The sequence below is a fragment of the Cuculus canorus genome, chromosome 6 (genome assembly GCF_017976375.1).
Source record: "Cuculus canorus isolate bCucCan1 chromosome 6, bCucCan1.pri, whole genome shotgun sequence".
NCBI classification, from domain to species: domain Eukaryota; kingdom Metazoa; phylum Chordata; class Aves; order Cuculiformes; family Cuculidae; genus Cuculus; species Cuculus canorus.
The window spans coordinates 25023803-25047639 of record NC_071406.1 but is presented as its reverse complement, the minus strand read 5'-3'; the positions used below and the strand labels follow the sequence as shown (position 1 = coordinate 25047639).

The following is a 23837-nucleotide window of genomic DNA, read 5'->3' as shown; positions in this document are numbered from 1 at the left end:
CGACAAAACACTTAAGTTTAAACTATAGCAAAAACATTTACATTAAAGAGGCTTTTTTTTTTCCCTTTCTAGGAATCCTATACTAGCTCCCTTCCCCACAGGCCTCCCTAGCAAGCCGTATAAAGACAGGTAACTCCTGTGGCTGCTAAAGAAAGTGGTTGAACCAGAGAAGCATTTGTTGAGAGCTTGACCTAGCATTGGTGCCAACGTGAGTGAATAAGCCTTACTGAGGGGCTTCTTCCTTCTGTCAGAGATCAAAATTGTATTCTTTTGTGACTACTGGCAGGGGGATGCTTGGAGAAAAATGTCAGAAACCATGAGTTAGACTGTATCTGTCAAATAGTTAGGGCAGTGGATGCTCTCCAAGGATGCTTAGTGCAGGCAAAGCCACGTGCAGGGGAAGCGGTGTAAATGTCAATGCGTTTAGCTGAAGCTGCACTCAGGGCTGCTTTCCAGCCAGCAAGTGCGAAGACAGCATTTTACCTCTGTAGTGTGCTGCCATTGCAGCACTGGCTCTTCTTCACTATTAGCTAATAACTTGATGCATTGCAGGTCTGCATACATGCAGCTTCGTGCTTACGTGTCTGTATTGTTACCTGTCATTTAAAATAAAAAAAAAGACATCTTGAGATCTGTAGGTATGAACAGCTATATTCCTAAATAGGGTAAGAAGAGTAATTTTTGTGCCTTTTTGTGGTTGCTGTGCAGTTTGTACTATTTGTGAGGGTAAAATAACACTGAGGCTAGGAAACTAAAGGCTTAAATACTCTCTTGCCAAGAGAAATCTTAAACCTTATTTCCCCATGAAATGCCTAAATAGCCTTGTTTTGAACTTTTTAAGTAAGAACCAATAGAGGCTTTTCTTGGTAGCAAGGCAAGGGTTTGCAAGTTCAGTAAGGAACATCACCCACAGGCTGTGCGGTGAAGGGAATCATAGAATCACTAGGTTGGAAAAGACCTCTTAGATCAAGTCCACCCAATCCTATCTGCCACTAAACCATGTCCCTGAGCACCTCGTCTGCTTGTCTTTTAAACGCCTCCAGGGATGTTGACTCAACTCCCTCCCTGGACAGCCTCTGACACTGCCCGATGACTCCTATGAAAAATTTTTTTCTGATGTCCAGCCTGAACCTCCACTGATGCTTGAGGCCATTCCCCCTTGTCCTGTCCCCTGTCACTTGGGAGAAGAGGCCAGCTCCCTCCTCTCTACAATCTCCTTTCAGGTAGTTGTAGAGAGCAAGAAGGTCTTCCCTCAGCCTCCTCTTCTCAAGGCTGAACAACGTCAGTTCCCTCAGCCACTGCTTGTAAAATATTATATATATTTCTTGACAACAGGCATTGTGAGTAAGAGCTTGGCCAGAGGTGATCTGCCTGTGCCTGATGGTAAAAAATATTATATCATGTATGACGTTGTTGTGAAACCCAAGCCCAGATCATAAGAGAAACCCTTACCTTGTTTTATGCGGTTGAGAGGAACACTGATAAGCATCTTATTTACTTAGGTATTCTGAGTATGTTGCAGCATCCATGAAAAGTCAGATAAAATGCAAATGACTGGCACATCTCAAGACATTGTGATGCTGTAGTGTAGGTGTCCAGATGCTGATAACTATGCAACCAGGAACTTTTAGCCTATAAAATTTGTCATCATGAGGAGGAAACTTAAGAAATACTGTCCTCTGGAATTCCAAGGTAGAATTAGTGTGATTCGTGTGGCTTTCAGAACTGATGCCATAAGAAACCCCCACTGAAACAAGCACAGATCACAACTTTCTTGTCCTGACAGTTAATACTGCAGAATTTCGGTATGCTTTGTACTTCCAAATATCAACCCACTGCTTTAGTTCGTGTTGTGGATTTAAAGGTCTAACTTTAGGCATACGGTTTTGGAGATGTGTGGAGATACTAAAGCAGAGATAATATATCCTTCTCTGGGGATTAAAAATAACTGTGGTCAGGGCAGTCATTTGGTATTACTGGTGTAGTTTTGCAGAAAAGATACGTCATCTTCAGGACCTAGCTGAAAATGTAAGTAATTGCATAATTGCATATTAAAGCCTCTAGTACTTATCTTGTTCATTCTCTTGGTAGTTTTGTTTTAATACTCCTAACATAAAATAACCCCATAAAGAATTAATAGTACTTGGAAATCAAGAAGATGAGATATTGAACCAGTGCCCATTACTTCATCTTCTTTTTTACTGTCATTAGTTCAAAATAGATGTGAAAGGAAATTTTCTCTCAGATATGCTTCATTTTGCTTCAAAAATTATTTTTTAAATAGCCTTCAGTATAGCAAAGGGAAAATATTTTATGTCCTTAAGAAGGGTATTTTAGGTGGTTTTCCATGAGTTTTTGCACTAATATTTTGTGCATTGGTGTAGGGGAATCATATTGCATACTCAGCCTTTGGACCAGGTGTCAGCGGTTCCTCTAAAACCACTTCATTGTGTAATAAAAGTATTTGGTAAAACCTGTACAGATGCTGGCTGGTAGAGGCAGGCAGTCCTGGACTGTTCAGTGCTGCAGGAAGAACAGCATACAGGAGAAAAGAAAACAGCTGCTTCTTAACGAGATTTTGTCTTGCCAAGGCAAATTAAAAGAAATGTCATTTATCTATGTTGTTTCCTGTCACCTGCTGCTTAATACTCTGTCCTTTCAATATAATTAAGTCATCTTCCCTATTTATTTGTCGTCACTAAAAGTCAATATTATATTACTGAAGCATATACATACTGAAGATCAGTTATAGCCTTCTATTTAAGGCAAAATAGCAATAATCACCAGGAATGGAACTAACATTGCAGTGCTTTATAGTTCATTGATGTTTTTACCTTGGAGCACCAGAAGGTTAGTAATTATATACCTATCAATTAAAAGGAGGAAAAAAAGTATCCAACTTGTGGTGGTATGTGGCATTTCCTCAACTCTGAGTTTTCTTTGGAAGGAAAATCCTTGCAGTGAATCTAACAAAACAGTGCCAGCTCCTTCCATTATGTGGCTGAGGCAGAAAAGAGTTGAATATTGCTACTCCATACAGGTAGTGTCAACAATAATAGCATCAATGTATTGGAGGTGCTTGTAAAGCAGTCTTGAGTACTGCAGATTTAAATTTGTAATTCAAAGTCAGAATGTGATAACTGCTTTCTACTCTGTTCTGCCATTTTGGTTAAAAAAAATCTTATTTTAAATTCAGTTACCATTGAAAATGTCTTTCTTCATTGTTTATTGCCAAAACCAGTTGAGGCAGCAGTCACCCTTACTGTTCAGAAAGTGTAAAAGCAAGTAGGCATTTTTGTCAGTTGTTCTTTGGCAAACAGCAGTAATTGATTTGTCTCTTATAACAGAGTGGTTCCTCTCTACCTGAAGGGTTTTTTTTACAGCTTTGTTTTGTTTCTTCTTCATAGTTCTGTATATATTAACTTCTTTTACTGATTATCTTGAACAGCTTGTGTCTCAGTTGCACTGCGCCTTACACATTTAGATTGAGTACTGAAAAGAATTATAGAAGTCAGCAGATTTCCAGACTCTTGACATTTCATAAACCAGTGGTTTATGCACGTTGATTTCTATATAGAGTCAGTGCCTTGGAATTTGGGGTCTGAAGAGCACTGTTCTTCAATATTGCAAAACCTTATTTTCTTCTCAGGAAAAAAAAAGGTAACTTTGCTAGCTGTTTTTGTGATGGGTCAAGGTTCATAAACTTCCTGTGTGCTTTTCATTGCTGCAGTCATGTTACTTTTGGGACTAAAGATTTGAATGTGGGGTCAATAAATACTAGTATTTATTTCCATTAAGTGAAAGTGTATCCTGTCTCATTATGATATTCATAGTTACACTGAACATCAGATTTTTCTCGGATAGAGGTTTCTCCGTTCTCCATCCCTTACTTGGTAGTAGTATTTAGTACTATTACAAGGAAATAGAGATAGGTTTGTGTTTTGGACCAATGTGCTGTGTTCTACCCTGCTGGTATTTTCCAAGATCTAGATCCTCTAGAAATCAGCAGGAATGTGACTCAAACAATCCAGAAAAATAAAAGACTACTTTTTCTGGGGAAGCTGTAATCTCATGTAGCCTTCAGCAGACGTTTTATAATCTTGAGAATCTGCAGTTTTCCAGACAAGTTATAGAGGATCCTTGCTGCCGGCACCTGGGAACTCAAGTGCATTTGTTCTTTTCTACCCATTTAGTCTCCGCTCCAGCCATTTGATGTGCCCTGCCCTTGATTATTTTGTTTTGCTTAGTGTTCTACTGGGAAGTGAGTGAACTGAGACCTTCCTAGGATATGTCACCGAAGTATAGGCATCTTTGCTAGCAACATGAGTGTCTATTGCAATTGTTTTTAACAACTGGGAGTTTCTTTTCATATTAGGTGATGCAGATGTATCTCCCATTCTGTGGGATTGCCATATCCAATGCTCAACTATTTGCAGCTTCAAGGAAGGAGTATGACAGAAGCAGGGTAAGTAAAAAAATGTATATTGGACCAATATCAAATCTTCGTCTCTTGTTCCCATAGATTCCAGCTACACAAAGCAGACAGTTTTAACTGTTTAATTTAAAAAAAATACTTCTTCATCGTATCACTACCTTGACTGAGGCAGCAAGCAGAGAGCAGGGGAGGGGAGTATGCTCGTGGTGGTGGTTATTGTTTCCAGATGTCAGTTCCATGTTTTGTAGAGGTGAAACTATTGTGTTTGTGACACAGATGGTGCAGGAGAGAAAGTTACTTTGGCAGAGATTCAAAGTCATAAAATTCCAAAAAGATCAAACTTTTGCCATCCTGAATTTGCAATACTCAATTCATGTGCAAATGATGTGGATATATCTTTATAAAGGCAAGCAAGAAAGAAAACCTGTATGTGGAGGGTTTTGACAGCGTGTCTGCATCAATACATTACTTATGTAATTACTCATGAATGAGTGGGAACAGGATTCTCCAAAGAACTGAAAATAACACTGAGCTCAATTTATTTACTTCTCAGAGAGGTCTTTAAGAAATAAAATAATAATTTGAGGTGGTTTTATAATTTTTGGCATTCTTTTTTTAACCACCTTTCCTGCTTCAGTAGAAATACCCCTGGTAGTGTTGAACCTATTCTTGCTTCACAAAGCAGGGGAAACCACAGTGGGGTGAGTCTGTGTATTGAGTACTGACATTTGTATATTGAGGATTTTGGTGATTTCCATGTACAGAAACAAATGCTTTCCACTACTTTGAAAACTAACAACAGCCATTTTCTAATGGTATATATATTTAAGGGTCATGAAGCATCTGAGTTGCTTGTCTGTCTAGGTCTAAGTAGACCACTATATTTTGGGATGGAGATGTGGATGACACTTGGGGGGAAAAAAAAAAAGATTTTCTGTCCTAAATTTTTTCTTTGCTTGATATTCAAGCGATATAATTGTTTGATACTTAGAGACTTAAAATTTGCTGCAGATTCCCAGGGAAGAATGATGGACTTCTGAAGAGTCAGCATTTAATCTTCTGAGGCAGACATTCAGCAGAGAAGTGTTAGGGACATTCTCATTGTCCATTAGAAAGTGGTTGTTGGACATACCAGGAAATCAGATTAGAGATACAGATTCTTTGTTTCTTGTTGCTGCTTCAGCCATGAGAGGCATAACAATTATTGTCATTTGACAGCTATGTGGTGGCCTGTACTTACTGGCATTTTTGATCTGTTGGTAGTCTTGAGTTTTGCCTGGTCCATGGTTGAAATTGGTTGACAAGTAACACTTGATGGACAAGCCCATACTATGCCTTCCCTATAAAGCTGGACACCAATGGAGGCAACTTCCACTGTGAACTTTCCACTGTGAGCGACGTTTTGCTGCTGACTACTGTGTTAGTAAAACTAAGACCGCTAATGTTTATAAGCTTACCTATATGGTGTTCTTTAGTGTCAGTGCCTTAAACCAGAATAAAGGAAAAAGCATAGTTCTTTGGACCCATGATAAGAAAGAACATGGCTTATTATTTTTAAAGTTGATTAAAGAAAGGGGAAAGCCCTTCATTTTAAAACATTGCATTTTGCAGACGTGTTGTTAGTTGTAAAGATTGGATCAGAATGCTGTTGGATAATGGAAGTATTTGAGTGTTGTTTTTTCTTTCTAGCTTAGAATATGGAAAATGGGTAATAAATGAATAAAATGGATTCAAAACAATAGCAGATTCAATATAGCAAATAAAGTAATTCCATCCATACTGTGTATTCAAAGAGTTGCATTACAGCCATGGTTTCATTTTTGCACCACAGTAGTTTGAATAGTTTGAAAGACTGCCATTTTTTTTCTAGAAGCTGGATGGTGCCCAGTTGTGAGCTAAGAAATATTTAACTTCTTTCTTCACACATCCCTGCCCCAAGTCTGTTGCCATAATCATTAAGAACTTTATTTAAATGCAGATTCCAATGGATTGCTCTTATTAAAATCAATCCCAGAGGTTATGCCTCTTTTGCAGTCCTCCATGTATTTGTTCTACAGCCAATGCAAGAGTTTTCTATCATTGTGTGCAGGCTTTACTGGAGGTAGTGAATGACCTCTTTGAGGAACAGACTGACTTAGAGAAAATTGTCAAGAAAATCATGCATCGGGCCCAAACTCTGCTGAAATGTGAACGGTGCTCAGTATTACTTCTGGAAGATATCGAATCACCAGTAAGTATGTCTGCACGTTCTGTAGAAAGGCTAATATTTGAGTGGTGAAGATGTTTTATATTGTATGATAGGTATTGTACAGCAAGTATTCTTCCAGCACATCATTCATAAATAGTACAGGTTGAATCGTTATCAATACCACCAATGTAGTTTAATACCAATAGGCAGCTAAGCCCCACAGAGCTGCTCGCGCATTGCCCTACCCTAGGGGGATGGGGAATGGAGTTGGAAGGGCTCTATCACATGTAATGTTTATTTGGGAAGACGAATGCTATAACTCTTTAAAGTGCCCCAGTTCCTCCTCCTTCTCACAGTTTTTGTTGCTGAGCGTGACATCATATGGCATGGGATATCCCTTTGGTCAGCTGGGGTCAACTGCTATTGTCTGTGTCCCCTCCCAGTCTATTGTGCACCCCTCAACCTACACACTGAGAGGGCAGAGAAGGCCCTGATGCTGTGTAAGTATTGTTCAGTAATAATAAAACACATCCCTGTGTTATCAACACTGTTTTCATCACAAATCTAAAGTATATCGCCATACAAGCTGCTATGAAGAAAACTAACTCTATTCCAGCCGAATGCAGTATAGCCACTTTTTCAAGTGGAAACAGGAAGGTACGTTTATGATTCCTTCTTGTCATTTGAAGGCATTTAATGGAATGTCTGTAGGTTGCTGATGGATCTAATGATCAGTGGTATGATCCAGCTGATGTGCTGTGATTATCAGTTGTTTATGTCATAGAATTAATGCTCACTGCAGAGCAGCCAGGATAGCTTAACTGAGAAGCAAGGTGCTTAAAAAAGAAAAATGACCTGATTTGTTATCAAGTATTTATTTGCTCAGTTCCTTTCTTTCATAGTATAGCCACTAAAAGGAAACAAAAATTCTCTCTGTAGCTTCATTTATATTTACTTGGAATTTATGATCTCACTAATGTTTCCAGACTAATGCTGTATTAAACAAGTAGTGCTTGCAACCAATTTCAGAACCAGAAACGGTTGTATCATCAAGCAAAACTTTAATGCTCATTTTTAGAACTAAACTTTTCTGCATACATTCCAGCAAATATCAGGCTTCTTTGCTGACATTTCTAGTATTCATACTTTTGCATCTGTTATCGTTGTTTAAATTGCAAATTGAAATACTTATGTAGCTACTATTTTAGTGTCTGAGATGTTACATCTTTAATCAGACTACAGGTCTCTCAGAAATAACAGGTAAAAATAAACTTATTGAGCATTAGTTAGCTGACCATCCTGTGTATTCAGCAACTCGGTGGTCTTTTCAGCAATCTAATTGTTGTCTTCACAGTTGTCAGCTTCTGAACTGCTCATTAGTGGGGGGAGATTGTATTTTAGTGTGGAAGAACAGTAAGACAGTAAGAACTGAACCTGCACCACTGAGTTTTCTCAGCTACTTTTTGTGGCCACTACTCCATGGGATTTGTTTGTTCCTGGAAGTCTTCTACTCGCTCTAGCTGTTTGCAGGGTTATGTCTGGGAGTAGCTATGTTTGCACATTTTAACAAGTTTCTTTAATACTTTCCAAAATAAATAATGAGAACCAGTCTCAGTTCCTAAATGATGAAAATACTGTAAAAAGATAAGTCCTCTTGTTTTGAACCAGTAATTTTTCCCTGAGCTAACAGAAAATCTGTTGGAAAAGACACATTTGCCTAAAAATGTCTGGGTAGTTGCATACTTGTTCTTGTGACAGGAAGAAGCTTTTGCTTTGAGCGGGTGAAGGGAAAATATGACTTTCATCATTAATGATGTATGTTTGTCTTTTACTATTGTTCTGTCCACTTGACCAAGGAATAATTATTTCATTGCAGAGCTCTGCTAAGTTGAACAGATGGATGTAAGCTATATGAAAGTGTTTCTCAAGAGCTGAATTTCAAGCACAGCTTTGACATGGGCTTTCGCTGGGACTTCGTAGTAATGCCATTCATGGGTAGTGAAAGCCTCTTAAAAAATGTTTAAGATTTTTATGACCATTGTTATTAGTAGTAAAATAAGTGACTGCCTTTATATTGGTAGCTCCCTTCAGTGTTTTCAGGCTATTCAGCACTACCTATCCTCCTTTCTACTGATGTTAGAAGTGTTTGAAGGATAAAAATGTCACTTGTAATGTCATTCTTTTTTCTATCCAAGTATCTTTGGATTCACTGGCTCTGTAATTGATTACTAGTTGCTGGGCTGTGACAAGTCTAAATGATTATCAGCAACAGAGTCATAAGTTTGTGTGTTTGGCAGAAATAAAATCATTATTTTCTTTCCTGGAGGAAAGACACGATTCTAATTTCATTTAAACTAATAAAAATTAAGTACTTTCAGTAGAGTGTCCCCTAAATTACACTACTATTCATAAAAGCAAGACTGAGATTTGCATTTGTTATCTCTGTTACAGAATTTTAATGTTTCTAGTTTATGTTCTCTTTCTAGGCCCCACACACTGATTTCATAATTACAATATAGAGTACTACCACATTCTTATGAAATGCCACTATGTTTGCAAGTATATTTTTCACACAACAGTACGTTGTGCTAGTAGCAGGCTGTGGGTGTCATTGTTCACTTGATATTTCTGCTCTTGATGCTGTTTCTACCTTTGCACATGGAGGCTTTTTTCCAAACCACCGACAATGAGTTCTCATTCCGAAATGTTGACAGCGAAGGTATTCTGTTAAGCTGAAACTTCTTGTAAACAGCCATAAATCTTAGGTTAATTTGTAGCAGGAGAATGACATCTTGCCACCCACTTGGTCATTTTTACAAATGGCAAAAATTAATTTCCTGATTTCCCCATTTGGACGCTCAATCTATATTTCAAAATACACCTCCAGAGAGTAACTCTATGTTGAGCTGTGTCTAAAATATCGTTATTTGTACATCACGTGAAAAGCTGTTACAGTACAGACCAAAGTGGAAGATGGGGACTCATACCAGCATCCAAACCCATTGCTCATGTTCTGTGTCCCATTAGCCACTCCTTAAAATGTTTCACTTATGTGCTGTTGGCAGGAATATTATTATTCAAGGAATGTTAATTGCAATTAGTAGTGAAAAATGGGTGTCTCTGTTTATTTTCCTATATTAAAAAAAAAAATGAAGTTTAGGTAAAGTTCTGTGATTCCTGTTGCAAAGGCTCTTGAAGGGAAGCATTTTCTGTTGCAGAAAATAGTTTCATAAAGGAATCTAAAGGTATAATTTTATTTTATATTGTTTGTTTGTGAACTGTGCACAGTGTGTATTTTGAACATGAAATCTTCTTTGGGGGAATACAGATTGACCTTTCATTATAAGACCATTGAATAAAAATACAGTTTATACATAGGGACCCTACATTACTCTTTTCTTGCATATTTATTCATCTTAACAATTCTGTTACTTTTTTTTGTGACAGGTGGTGAAATTTACAAAATCCTTTGAGCTGTTATCTCCAAAATGCAGTGCTGATACAGACAACAGGTTAGTGCTTATGTCTTCTTTGGGTAATAAATTATTTTTAACATAGTTTTAAATTTGTTTGATCTTAGGTTTATTTTCTTATGGAACTTCAGGTAAATTTGGTTGAAAAGTGTGAGGCTACAGTTTTCACTCGGACGAGACTCCCACTTGCTTCAAATGGAGACTTGTTTGAATAAATATACATGCCTATATTTTTATATATATGTGCTAACATTGTGTCAGTGTCTCAGAGAAGAAATCAGGAAATAGCTGATAACATTTTATTGTTGAACTAATGGAGAAACACACATGTTGTTTTGCATGGTTAGTGCTCAATTAAAAATCACAACGTTATTTTCTATTGCTTGTTGATCTGTTACAAAATGCCTCCTTGCAGTTGTGTTGAAAGGCTTCCAGTAAATTTTTATTTCTACTCCCGTTGTCAAGTTGGAAAGCCTAAAAATCTCAGAAAACATGTATTTCCTAGAAATTTTGTTCTTGTGATTAAATCTTGTTTGTGAGCCCAGTCAAAATAGAATTATATGTTTTTCTTAGTAGGATATGTATTTAAACATTAATAAAGGGCTAATTGTAAGCGGTAATAGAACTTTTTGTCCATGTGGGGTTACTGTATTAATTTCTACATAATATTGTAGCTAGTAACAGTTCACATAAATGTGAACAAAAACTGTTCTACACACCAAATAAGTGGATGAAGAGTCAGGGCTGTTATGAGGAGGTTTCTCCTATCTTTCAGGGCCCAAACTCGGTGATTATCATAGACATTTTATGCAAATCAATTCACACTGGTTCTGAATTAGACTTTTCCATGTCAGGTGGCTGTCATAATGATAAACCCAGCCTTCTGTCTAACTTACTATTCACAGTTTAGCAAACTTGAAGATTACTTTGTGCCATGTAAGCAGCTTTTACAAATATTTTTGGTTAATTTGCCTTCTTTCTTGTTAGTGTCGTAAGAAGCTACCACTTTATTAAGGTGAATGGCACATTGGATTATGGCAGGTTGTAATTCTTAATGCTTTTCATGTCTGTAATGCTGTGAGATCAGTCCATCAGTAGTGTTATTTTTAAGATGTGCAGCAGAGCCCAGGAGCACACAGTAAGAGGTAGAAGCTACATATCTTCTATGCCTTATCTTCTAGTTGAGAGATGGGGATGGTGAGGCAAATGGAAAAGTAAAGCAAGTGATAAAAATTAGGAAGTCTTAAACATCGATAAATAATCTGTTGATTCATCTGCAAGTTACTGCTTTTGACAAAGATCTTCAAGTAACAGTTGGTCTTTCCTAAGTAAATTAAATGGGTGAAAATACATTCCTTTTGTTTGGGGACAAGAGTATGAATCAAGGGATGTGGTTGTTAATGCTGTTTTTCTCAAACTTGATCTGGAGCCAGATTAGTCAAAATAATGCAGAGTGGTGTCAAGATAACCAAGCTGGCTCATTTCTTGTTACCATAGTTATATTAGGATGTTACCAAAAAGCAATTTATTGTAGCTAGTTCATGTAGTCAAGTCAAGATTATTTTAACTTTAGTCTGAGATTTGAATAAACACATGCAACCTGGTAGCTAGCCTTTTTAAGATTTATGAAGGTCTATTTCTGTACATCTTAATGTAAAGATTTATTGCTTTTTTATTTCATTTTTCACCCAGTGGAGAATGAAGTTGGTTTTACAAAGATCAAGGTTAGACTGGCAGATATGATGTCGCATTTGGATCCAGCAGAAGCATGACTTGAGTTATTGGCACTACAATGGGAAAATAAAGGTTATTTAGGATGCAAAACAATGCCACAAGCCCTTGACATTTGAACGTTTTTTCTAGTGTGTTTTGCCCTTTTCATTCTACATTCTGCAGCTGTAACTGATGTAAAGTCATGAGACATTTCATATGGAAAAAAGTGGCAAGATGAGTTTCTTCACCATGACACCAGTGACAATGAATATTTTTTCATTGAAATTGTAGTGGAAATCCAGAAAGATTATAGGCTGAGAACAGTTCTAGTTATCAGTTTTATCTGAAAGAGAAAGAAGCTCCAAGGATAATATAACTTTTCATGTGCTAACATACTTTCCTACATGGTTTTATAAGAAATTGTCTTTTCTTTTACCTTTCTTACATCTGGCTAATAGCAGTTGACATTTTTGGTACCTAAATATTATAATGAATACTTGTACATTTTTCTTTGCTGTTGGTTGTAAAGAAATACCTTGCAAGACCATACTTGCATTTGTGTGTTCAGTTTGCACTTTTCCAGCACACACCATGATCAAATGTGTTATCCATGGCACACTGAAGCTTTCCTTTTTGCCAATCACTTTGTTCCTGAAGCGTAGGTTTGCTAAGTTTGCTAAATTTTCTCTCCTTTTTCAAAAAAGATTACATACATTTTAGAAGCCTTGAGGGTTCAGTTCTGATGCATTCTGGATGAATGTGAGTCCAAAGGAAAGTGTTGTGGGCAGTGTCTTTCCTACACAAAAGAAGTCGTCTTGGCAGATGATGTAGCCTGCAGCACTGCTCAGTGCTCTTGAGCTGGATTTACTGTCCTGCCTGTCATTGGCAGTGTGTGTGCAAGACAGGGAGGTGGTGGCATGCAGCTGCCTACATCAGTCCAGCAAGACTCGCTCAGGGCTATCCACAGCTTGGAGAAAATTTTTACTTGTGATTTTTAGAGTAGCTTCTGAGTGCTCTGAGCTGCTGAGGATGGAGAGGGAGCCAGCTGGCTGTGATTTGCATCAGAATTAATAATTGATATTTCCTTCTAGTAGAAGTTGAGCATCTCACTTGCTAGGAATGGAGACAACATAGTAGAACGTACTTTTAAAACTTCTTCCTGAATTATATGATTTCTTTTATTTTAATTCATCTGCCGCTTAAAATGCTCGACACTATAATGTGGTCATGATTTAAAGTGTCTTGTATTATAATATCATCCAGACTTTTAAGGTATATGGGAGCTATGCATTTGAAATTAGATTCTTACCCTTAAAGATTTTTTTTGCTTCTCAAGTATTGATGTCCTGAAACATATTTTAAATTATAAACGTGAATTTTTTACTTAGCTCAGAAAACATCATATTTATGTAAAGGTTGCTGTCAAAGTATACACTTAACATTTATTACAGTCACTCAAAATTCTTATCCCAAATGGAAGTTGATACACTTAGATTTATTTGTGTAAATCATTATTATTATCTTTATTTATAGTCTTTTAAGAATATTGAGTTTTCATTTAAATTACTGACTTAGCTGAAGTAGTCTCCAGAAAATCAATGCAGCCAACAAAAATCAATCCTTTCACTTTGATTGAGTCTTTCAAGTGTTTCAATGTGCATCCTCCTTTCATTAATGTGCACTACTTTGAAGCTTCAAGCAACTGTGGTCTTCTCCATGGCTGCTCAGAGTTACTTTTTTCTAAGCAGTGTTTCTCAGGTGTTGAAAATTGATCAATTTTCTTCTCAAAACTAAGGCAACTTGCATTCATTTATTCACACATGAATAGCTACACCTTGCCAATTGCCAAAAACTTGTCCACAGTCAGTCAATGGTAACTTTCCTGCTGATTAGTTGAGGTATAAGGTGAGGGCTTTAACATTTGTGTAGATGCTGAGTCTTCTGAAGAAGCTGTGGTGGAGTGTGGCGAGTTGAGCCCATAATTCTAGTACGTTATGCTCATTTACTGACAACTCTCTAGCCCCTCATCAGCTATGGGAGAAGCTCAGCCAGGAAAAAGAGAAAAAGGGAAACCTTCATGTAGTGTATGTCTACTTGGATCCACTTGCTGCAATGCACTTACATTATTCGTTTTAAGGCTTATTGCATAATCCATTCTTCAGTCATTCAGGTCTGGCATTTCAGACAAAAATTTAAAAAATGGCATTTCCCTTGACAGAAGAAATATTGGAAGTATGAATTAAAAATACTCCAAGTTATTAAGCTAATATGAAAAGTAAAATCTTAACATTATATGCTTTCAGGTAGCGTTACAGAAAATAATATTCAGAACTGGTTGCTTTTAATAAGCAAGCCTTTATCCCACAGAAGCTTGTAACGTAACCCCACTCTTGACTGAAGTGTAAATGCATTTCATTATTAAATGCTGTATTTATATTACTTGGAGGATGGATGCTATTTTCAATAGAAAGTACTGTGGAAAGGAGAGAATTTTTGATGTACAGTTTCAATAAATACCAGATCATTGTTCCTTAGACAATGCTTAGTAATCATTAATAACTGTGAATGGTTCTGCTGCTCCTGTGAGTATGTCTGTAAGACATGCTGGACTTTCAAGCAATGTTGACTGTATTCTTTTCTTCTTTTGCTATGCCTTTTGGTAGTTTCAAAGACAGCATGGAGAAATCATCATCTTATTCGGACTGGCTAATAAATAATAGCATTGCAGAACTCGTAGCTTCCACGGGTCTCCCAGTGAATATCAGTGATGCCTACCAGGATCCTCGCTTTGATGCTGAAGTAAGAGAGTTTAGAAATGTAAATATACATCATACTTTTGACATTACAACTAATATATCACAATTTTATCGTCATATCCAAGTGGCTGTAAAACACGTGACTATTTATTTTTAATTATTTTTGCTCTCCAGTATTTCCTCTTCCCGGTCTTCTGGTGTTGATATGGCTTTATACAGTAAACAAAGGTCACTGAATTAGTGTATGACTTTAGGCAGTTACTTAGTCTGACCATGATTAACCTTTTTTCCTATTTATAAGTGATACCTTCCTCTATCAAGTACTTTGATAATTATGAAAATTCCACTGCTGATGTTCAGTGGTGGCAGCACCGTCATTGTTAGCTGTTGGGATGCTTGGGACTGTACACACACAGAGTGTAAACAGAACCGATATCTAGAGAGACAAATGTTGTTTGTGATCTAACTTAGCCAACTGACATTTTCATTTGCACAAATAAAACATACAAACTGAATTAGATATTTTTTAAAGATACATATCACTCCTAATAAAAGCTGTTTATGTATCCTAAGGTATTCATTCCAGCCTCAATTAGGAAGTTGTAGATAGAGATAAAAACGCATACTTAAAAGATAAATAAACATTAGAGGCATATGGAAGGACAAAATCTTTGCTGAGTTCTATCCAGTGAAGCAGTGTTGCTATAGGAGAGTGGGCCAGCAGTTGGGCAGCACATTAATCAGTGGACAGTCTTGGTCAGCAAGCTTGCTATAAACTATATTACACAGTACATGTTCTTAGAAGTGTTTCATACTGCAAGTTTGCTTGGTTCCAGTAACATTCCATGGGTCATGGAAGAATTTATCTCTCAAACCAGCAGAATTTGTGAAAATGAGAGAGAGAAAAGAGGGCTGCTGTAGAAGTGTACAAGAAAACTGTGTTGATGCTAATTTGTTCAGACTTTCAAAAAGTACAATTAATGCCTGGGGTCTATCTCTTGCCAATCCTTGATATGTTTGCAGTTGTACTTTTAATATATCATGTTCTGAAGAATTCAACTGTCTCTTATTTATTCCACACTTAGCCCTTTCAAGTTAGTGATGCTGCCCAGTTTATATCGAGAAAAAGAAAACACTTAATATAAAGGATAGTAATTATCTTCTGTTGGTGGGTTCCTATGAAAATTTGCTATTTAAATTGAGTTGTTACAATCAATTATTTCTACAGACAGTCAAGTGTAGTAAGAAGAACATGTTATTACTTATGACATGGGTAGAATCAAATATGCATTTGTATTTAGGAACAGATATTCTGTTCTCTGCTTCTATCAAACACTTCTTTTTTTTACTCCCAGAACACTGTCATTTTCAAATGTTAATGCTCAATTTTCAAGTCATTCACCGAGCATTCAATGCCAAAGTATTTTCATTGAACAATTGAGACAATTGTTTCCCCACTCCCATGGATTTTAGGTGGCACACTACGCTCATTTCAGTGATGAGCTCGGAATATGTATAAATTAGCAGTACTCTAGTAGAACCTGATTTATATCTTTTGCTAGGTAGGAGATCACAATGTTCCCATACCTCCTCCCATATGTGAATTATTGCTGGTCTTTTACTTTTCTTCTGTTGCAGATTGCCTATAGCACTGGCAGTTTTAGTAAGAGAACATCTCCTGATCTCCTGTGAGTGGGCTCATTCCACTTACTCTAATCTGTTTTGAAAAAAATATTTTCTTTACTTCAAGTATTGTAACAATGACACTAAGAATAAAGCTTACCAACCATTAAAAAGAGAGAATCAGTGACACAATAAATTGCAAGATTTTGTACTGTATTAGACAGAAAACAATAAATCAGGCAGAAATTCTCTTCAGAACTACAGAATCAATTAAACCTAAGTAGAAAATCTTAAATCTTGGTTTTGACCCCATCCTTCCATTTCTTCCTATCTTCAAGGTCAAATAGTGTAAGCTTTCTGTGGCAGATGTCATGATGTTTGCCTTTCCTTTGGCAATTTTTAGAATAATCCTTTGACTTTAGATTAATCTCACTGTGAATGAAGTTTCAGCAGAATGAGAGCCGATCCATATGGAATGACATTTATAAATGTAAACTTACTCCCTGACATTTCTATTACTGGATTGTAAAAGGATGCAAATGGTACGTACTGCTAATGGTAGCTCTCATTTCCACATCTTAGGCTGACCAGATTTCTGGCTTTCACATAAGGTCTGTTCTGTGTGTTCCTATATGGAATAGCAACCACCAAATAATTGGTAAGATCTTTCTCGTAAATGCATCACTATTGCAGAATTTAATCCTGTCTTTTTAGTTCTGTCTTCCTTTTTCTTCTTTTTACCAGCTGAATATTGTTAAGGAGTTATGGTACCTAGTAAGCATGCTAAGTATCCACGAAATGATGTTTTGACTTGGATACTGTATGGACTTTCCAGCTTTCCCATTGTGCTCTTGTTAAGTTATATGTTGTATTAAAACTTAAAGACTAATGAGGTGAAAACAAATTCTAATAATATTAGTGAAAAGTGTTTGATATGCTTCGATAATTTTTTGGGGTTTCCCTTTTTTGTACACAGCTTGTCAAGCAACGAGGTCATTTCCCTCTTTAATAATAAACTAGACAGTCAGAAAAGACTTAACTGGAGAGGCTGTGGTGGCTGTCAGAGTTGCCTGTGGCAGTGGTGTGTGCTGGATCATGCTGTGACGGGGTTTTATTGCTTGTTTGATAGGATACTTCCCAGCTATGGTACACCTGCAACTGGCTCTGCATTACTACTCAGTTTTCGCATGAAAAGGAGCACCATTTGTAAATAACAGTGCCAGATTCCTCCATTAACTTTCCAAAGAAGAATTCAAGTTAAAGTGATAGCAATTTAAACCCTTAGGGCAAGACTTGCATCCCCGTGTTTTGTGACTGTCAGTGAGAGCTGAGATCAGCAGTGAGATCACTCAGTGCCATGCAGGATCAGGATCTTCTTTGAGCTTGTTCAGCAGAGGTGATGTGGAAATTGGGTCTTTAAAAATATGGTTTATTTTTTGTTGTGAATTGTGTATAACCTTAAAGAAGGAGAGAGAAACCAAACCCTTGACTGCTGATAGCTTGTTTTTCAAAGGGCATATTGGAGCTAAATAAAATAGAAACAGTTTGTTGCAGTAGAACTCGGTATTAGTTCAGCTAGAGCCAAAAGCATTGAAGACTTCTTTTGTTTTCAAGTGGTTTAAGGAAATTACATTTTTTCATTCAGTCAATAAATGTGTGGGCCAGTCATGAGGAAAAAAAATTGTCTTAGATACCCAGGTGATGCTAAACCAACTAATATTTAAAAAATTAAGATACTGATTCAGCAAATGATATTAGTAACTCCAAATTGCCAGGACAACTTACCTGATGGCTCTTATCGCAGTGCTCAAGTTCTTTCCCTATGACAACTTTAACCTTTTGTGAAAAGTTTTGTGAGTAACTTTTAGATTTGCAATATTGCATTTGGAGAGTCAAGAGTAATAAACTGAGTCCTGGTATCAAAACAAGCATAACTTTGCATGTTTGTCCATACAATGACTTTAAAAATATTTGCAGTTTTGTTTCTTGGTCTGAAAGATGTTACCAATGAATAAAATATTCTACATTGTGAATTAATGTACGAAGATTATAATTCATGTTATCCCTTTCTTAAAGGGGTAGCTCAAGTGTTGAACAGGCTTGATGGGAAACCCTTTGACGACGCTGATCAGCGACTGTTTGAAGTAAGAGGCATTCAGTTTTGTAGCAATAACATATATTTCTAGCAAGATTTTATATTTCCTTGTAGTGCTGCTTCAGGCTACTCTTGGGAGTGGGTAAGAATGTTACCCATATTTGTGGTTTGACATTAATTCTCAGAAGTCCTCACTTAATAAGCTTGCATCATAATTAAAACAAGTTTCTTGCATCTGATTTTTCTCGTCTTGTTGAGGCCATTCCCTGCTTAAGAATGATTATTCCTAATACTTCCATGCAATTCCTTTTAATGATTAAGCCAGCATTCATCTTTGTTTGCATTGAAATTTAATTATAATTTACTTTCTTCTCTTTTTTCTCTTTTTAAATTTAGGCTTTTGTTATTTTTTGTGGCCTGGGCATCAACAACACAATTATGTATGACCAAGTGAAGAAATCCTGGGCAAAACAGTCGGTGGCTCTTGACGTATGTGTATCTTAATGAAACCTTTTCTTGATCATAACTGCCACATGTAGAAGAACTATCTGCTTCTGAATTTATTGTAGTTAGCATCATTTTCTGTATCTACCTTTGCCACTTAGAATGTTGTCTTATGTAGGTAATGCTGAAGGAAAACTTGTTCAGGGTATGCTTAGCTATAGGGCTCCGGCACAGCTTAAGTAACTTTGAACCTGAATATCTCATTTAATGCCTATATTGCTTACATGAGATGAGTGGACAGTGATAATGGAGAATCTAGCTTCTTACAGGTGCAAATGTCAGGAATTAGGCATTACTTGTCTTTTCTTGTCCATCAGTAACTGTGGGCAGGAACACTTTCTACTGGATCAGGATGGTCAAAGCCTCATCTAACCTGGCTTTGAACACCTCCAGGGATGGGGCATCCACGTCTTCACTGGGCAGCCTGTGCCAGTGCCTTACCACCCTCATAGTAAAATATTTCTTTCAGCTTAGAAGCATTACCTCTCATCCTACCCCTGCACTCCCTGATAAAGAGCCCCTCCCCAGCTTTCCTGTAGGCTCCCTTTAAGTGCTAGAGGGCTGCTATAAGGTCTCTCCAGAGCCTTCTCTTCTCTAGACTGAACAACCCCAACCTTATGCCTGGCAAGAAAAATAAGCAGTGCCAGATATCACACTCAGATACATAGGGATGAAAGTCAGCATAAACATTTGTTATTTACTATTTAAATCCAGGAAATTTAAATTTCTTAGTTTAAAATACAGTTTATTTCTTTGATCTAAAGAAGACTAATAGCCACAGAGCTTAAATGTGGATTATCGATTTGATAAATGGCCACTATGCTTCAGTGAATAGTAATACTTTCTATAAATGAGCAACAACTCATAATAGTATTTGTGTAAAGTGATTGAAGACACAATAGAAACATACTGAACAAAAGAATAGTATATGCTGAAGGACTGTGAATTCATTTTTCAGTAATAGAATACTTTATTAGCATTTATGTATTTAGCTAGGATGGCAATGAGTAGTGTTTGAAAATGACATTGATACAAGGTGTGAAAGAAATCAATTTGATGAATACCATAATAAGATTCTTATCCAGATATACAAATACTCTTTTTCATAAAGAATTTCCATAAGACTGACTAATAAACAGATGACCAAAATGTAAGTAAATTGACGGGGAAAGGTTGACAGTAGGATGCTACATAGTTCAAATCCAAGCTGTTTACTATTTCGTGTTTTAAGGACGCAAAATTTGCAAATTATTAAGATATTAGAATAATCAATATTAAGTAAGAATGTAAAAATAGAAGCATATAATGGATGCAGATGAAGGAGAAGCTTAAGAATTTTAGATTTAAGTGTAATCTATCATAGGAAAAGACAGTTTAACTATCTTACTGATTTCTGAGAGAAGCTACAATATGGTTGGACAGAAAAAGAGATACTGTTTGAGGAAAGACTTGATGTATAGTTATAGAATGTAAAAAATGGGACAGAACAAGTGAATTGGTGTTTTTTTTAATTTATTCTTTTATAGTGCAGGAATGATTTCCTGTTACTGTAAAAGATGACACTTCTAAAATTGATATGAGTAAATATATCTTGGGACTCCCTGCTGCAAGGTATTGCAAGCTGAGGGCATTTCAGATAGATTTCAGGTACTTGTGTCAGTAACAGAGACATTCATAGATGAAAACAGTTTCAAAATTAGAAATATAAATCAAATCTTTAGCACGTAAGTAAATCAGGTGTTGCTGTGTGATGAGGAGGACATGTTCTTGCTAGGAGTACTCTTGGCTCTGTGAGGTCCCTCATAGAGCAGTGCCTCATCCTCACAGTCAGGTCTTGGTGGGTCCGGTACACAGGATGGCTCTTGCACCTTCCGGAGTGCTTTTTCAATGTCAGTATTGTCACGTATGGATATAATGTATTCCATGTAAATGTATGCATACTTACAGATAATAAGAGGAGTCATGCAGTACTTTGTGCATTTTATTTGATGCTTTCATCTCCAGAAAGGTCTTGATGAGAGTGTCAGGTATAGCACAGAGGTGCTACTTTGTGTGCAGTGATGTGCCACTAGCAAAAGTGTTAAAGCTTTACAGTATAGCAAAAGGCATTATTTAAAGTCTGTAAGTCTACTGTTATTTTTACATTAAGTTCTTTCTGCCTTAATTGCAGACCTTCAGGAGAACAATGTAAGAATATAGATAATATTAAATTACTTACTATCCATGATTACCTATAAAATTTTCTGCAACATAAATGCCAAATGTATACCTGATAACTTGCAATTAGTTATTATATGCTGACATTCAGAACTGAATTATCATGCATAAATATTAATTAAAATTGTTTTAAACATCATTGATTTGACTGCAGTACAGAGCCCTATTGTTTTTACTTGTCAAGTCTACAAAAATGCTGTTTTATCTTTTGTTCTGGGACAGGTGTTATCTTATCATGCAACATGTTCGAAGGCAGAAGTTGATAAATTTAAGGTAAGGATTTAAGTTTTTAGTTATTTCTGAAAATATAGCAGTAAATTAAAATGGATAATGGATGTAGACTGTCTGAGAGAAACTACTGGTTCTTGACTGTCATTGCACCAAACGGTAATTAAAGACTTTGGACTGACAATACATTTGTGTTGACAACTTTTCAACTTATTACCCCAAACATATTGTAAGTGGACCCCAGCAGCTTGGAAATAATTATGTATTCTTACTCCTAGCTCAAGTTGTTTATTTCCCTCTTTGTCATGTTATTTCTTTATAGCCTTAATGAAATGCTTTTCAATTAATTTTTATTTCCCTAAGAGCTCAAGAATATTCTGACACAAACTGAAAAATTGCAAGTGTACTTGAAGTTTATTTTTCCTCTGGCTTTTACCAGTGAATTAATGTTATTGCATTACAGAAAGCCTAGCAAGACTAGTTAAAGTTGGTTGGTTTTTTTTTCACTTGAAATTTTGTCAACAATTTCCTACTGCTGTTGGATGAATTCACAAATATACCTGGTATCTTTTTAAGAATTAAACAGAATCACTGTGAGCAGGTTCTGTTAAAAAATTAACATTTATTTCCGTTTCTACTAATCCTGCCCAAGAATTAAGGAAACAATAGAAAGTCCACCTTAATAAGAAACCTTTAAGAAATAAAATGGCTTACCCCAGGTGCTGGAAGGGAGAAAGTGCAGTTCACCATTGATTATGGAGCTGGAAAATCCAGAGGGAAGTTCACAGTATGGAACAATGAACCATGAGTTTATGATAATGGACCACGTGGTGCGATTAGCCTATTTAGTATCTGATTTCTACACTCATCTAAAAACAAAGAGACAGCACAGATTCACATGGAATGGGGGTTTTCTGCACATTTTTGAAAGGAGTCCACTTATAGTGCTAATAGAATATAGCTTTCACTAATAAAAATCTGAAAGTTAAGTTTAAAAATGGGTATAGAAGTTGTTCTATTAATGAGTGGATTTTTTTTTTTCTTCAGAAGATAATCCAATCGTGTGAATCATTGCTGTAAAAATTCATGTCACGAGTCCGTTCCATTATTTGCATCAAAGCTTTTGGGATTCATTACCACTTAGGCTAACAGGAGGCCGGTGTGAGCAGGACCAGTGTGAGGCTCAGACACGGCACATAGATAGGTGCAGCTCTGCTGAACTGGATGGAGCCACCCATTCAGCGGACCACACGCAGGGGAAGTAGGAATGCAGAATTCATGCCCTTAACCTTGTGAGCTTGTTTTAGCAATCAGAGGCGAGGCTCAGCCCTCCAGGTAGACCCAGGTGGAACTACAGAGATCTGGATTCAGAGCCCGAATGTATCCCTTAGTCTTTGTAGGTGATAACCTAGCCCTGGGGAAGGTAATGGGAGATTTGCCATTGATTTCAGGATTTTGCAGTCTTCAGCTTTGTTTGGCATTTTTAAAATTGCATAGTAATATTCCCTCTGTCATCTTACATTTATTTATGTGTGGACATCAGTCTTTTGTATTGCATTTTCTGATAGAATGGGATCACTGAAACAAAAATTAAAATTTAAATCCAGTTCTCTTTTTATGCCAGTCTAAAACATGCACTAAGTGAAAACAGGTAGCTTTTTAAAATGGGGAAAACCACATGGAAGCTTAATTGCATAGAGTTTCAATAACGGCAACTGAATCAAAATTAATTAGTAAGAAAATTAATTGTAGGGTATCTACCATTATTCCTGTGTTTGGGATATGCACTTTACTTCCAGGTTCTAAGAAGGAGCATGTAGGTTTTGTGAATGATTTATAGGATTAAAACAAGAGCAATTTACAGTAAGTATTATACATAGACTCCTCATTGTCAGATTATTTTGCATTTATTTTCAACTTAGTATTTTTCAATTTAGATTTTTTTTTAATTTAAATCATGATGGCTTCCAAAAAAATAAAAATAATTTAAATCTGATATACTGCTAAGTTCTGATAAACTGCATAACGTTTTTATGGTTTTTGATATTTGCTGCAATACTGGAATAGGTACATTTCTGATACCATTGCTCTAGATATAGGGAGAAAAAATAAAATTTTTTTTTCTGGGCATTTCCAAGTAAAACAAAAAAAGAAATCCACTTTGAATGCAAACATTTCGTGCTTATTTGAGAATGTCTGTCTGAAGTCTTGATTTATCACAGTGCTTCTCCTCCCTTGTATCTATGTAACAACCTTAAATTCAAACTGACTTTTGGAAGGATAAGCTAATATAATGCACCGATGAATCATACCCATATCGATATTAATTTTATTTTGTTAAGTGGTTAGAAATAGGTATGAGTTTAAAAAATGTGGCAACTTAGTTCTCTCTTGTGTTTTAGACTTAAAAGACAGTTCCATTATTTCCATTATGTACTAGCACTAGTTGTTGGCTATACGCATTTTGTAATAGAAAAATGTGAGATTGGTGAAGTCTGCTAAATCTAAGACTGATGCTATCCTATAGTATTGTCCTGTAGTGCAAGGTTTCTTCTCATTGAAGTGCAGGCTATCCAAGCCTAAAAATAGTTGTCTTTTAGACAAA

At 36.4% G+C, this 23837-nt stretch overlaps 1 protein-coding gene across 7 annotated transcripts in view; it reads left to right on the top strand.

The window, feature by feature from the left end:
• Nucleotides 1–23837, top strand: part of PDE11A (phosphodiesterase 11A) — a 131524-nt gene that overhangs the window by 44714 nt on the left and 62973 nt on the right. For 6 of the 7 annotated variants that reach the window (XM_054069344.1, XM_054069346.1, XM_054069348.1 and 3 more), the window contains exons 3-10: nucleotides 4376–4465; nucleotides 6525–6665; nucleotides 10071–10135; nucleotides 14473–14626; nucleotides 16771–16846; nucleotides 18265–18332; nucleotides 18680–18772; nucleotides 21227–21277. In XM_054069344.1, the coding sequence (XP_053925319.1) occupies nucleotides 4376–4465; nucleotides 6525–6665; nucleotides 10071–10135; nucleotides 14473–14626; nucleotides 16771–16846; nucleotides 18265–18332; nucleotides 18680–18772; nucleotides 21227–21277 (738 nt within the window). The remainder of the gene's footprint in view (nucleotides 1–4375; nucleotides 4466–6524; nucleotides 6666–10070; nucleotides 10136–14472; nucleotides 14627–16770; nucleotides 16847–18264; nucleotides 18333–18679; nucleotides 18773–21226; nucleotides 21278–23837) is intronic. The other variant, XM_009555682.2, reaches the window with a different exon arrangement.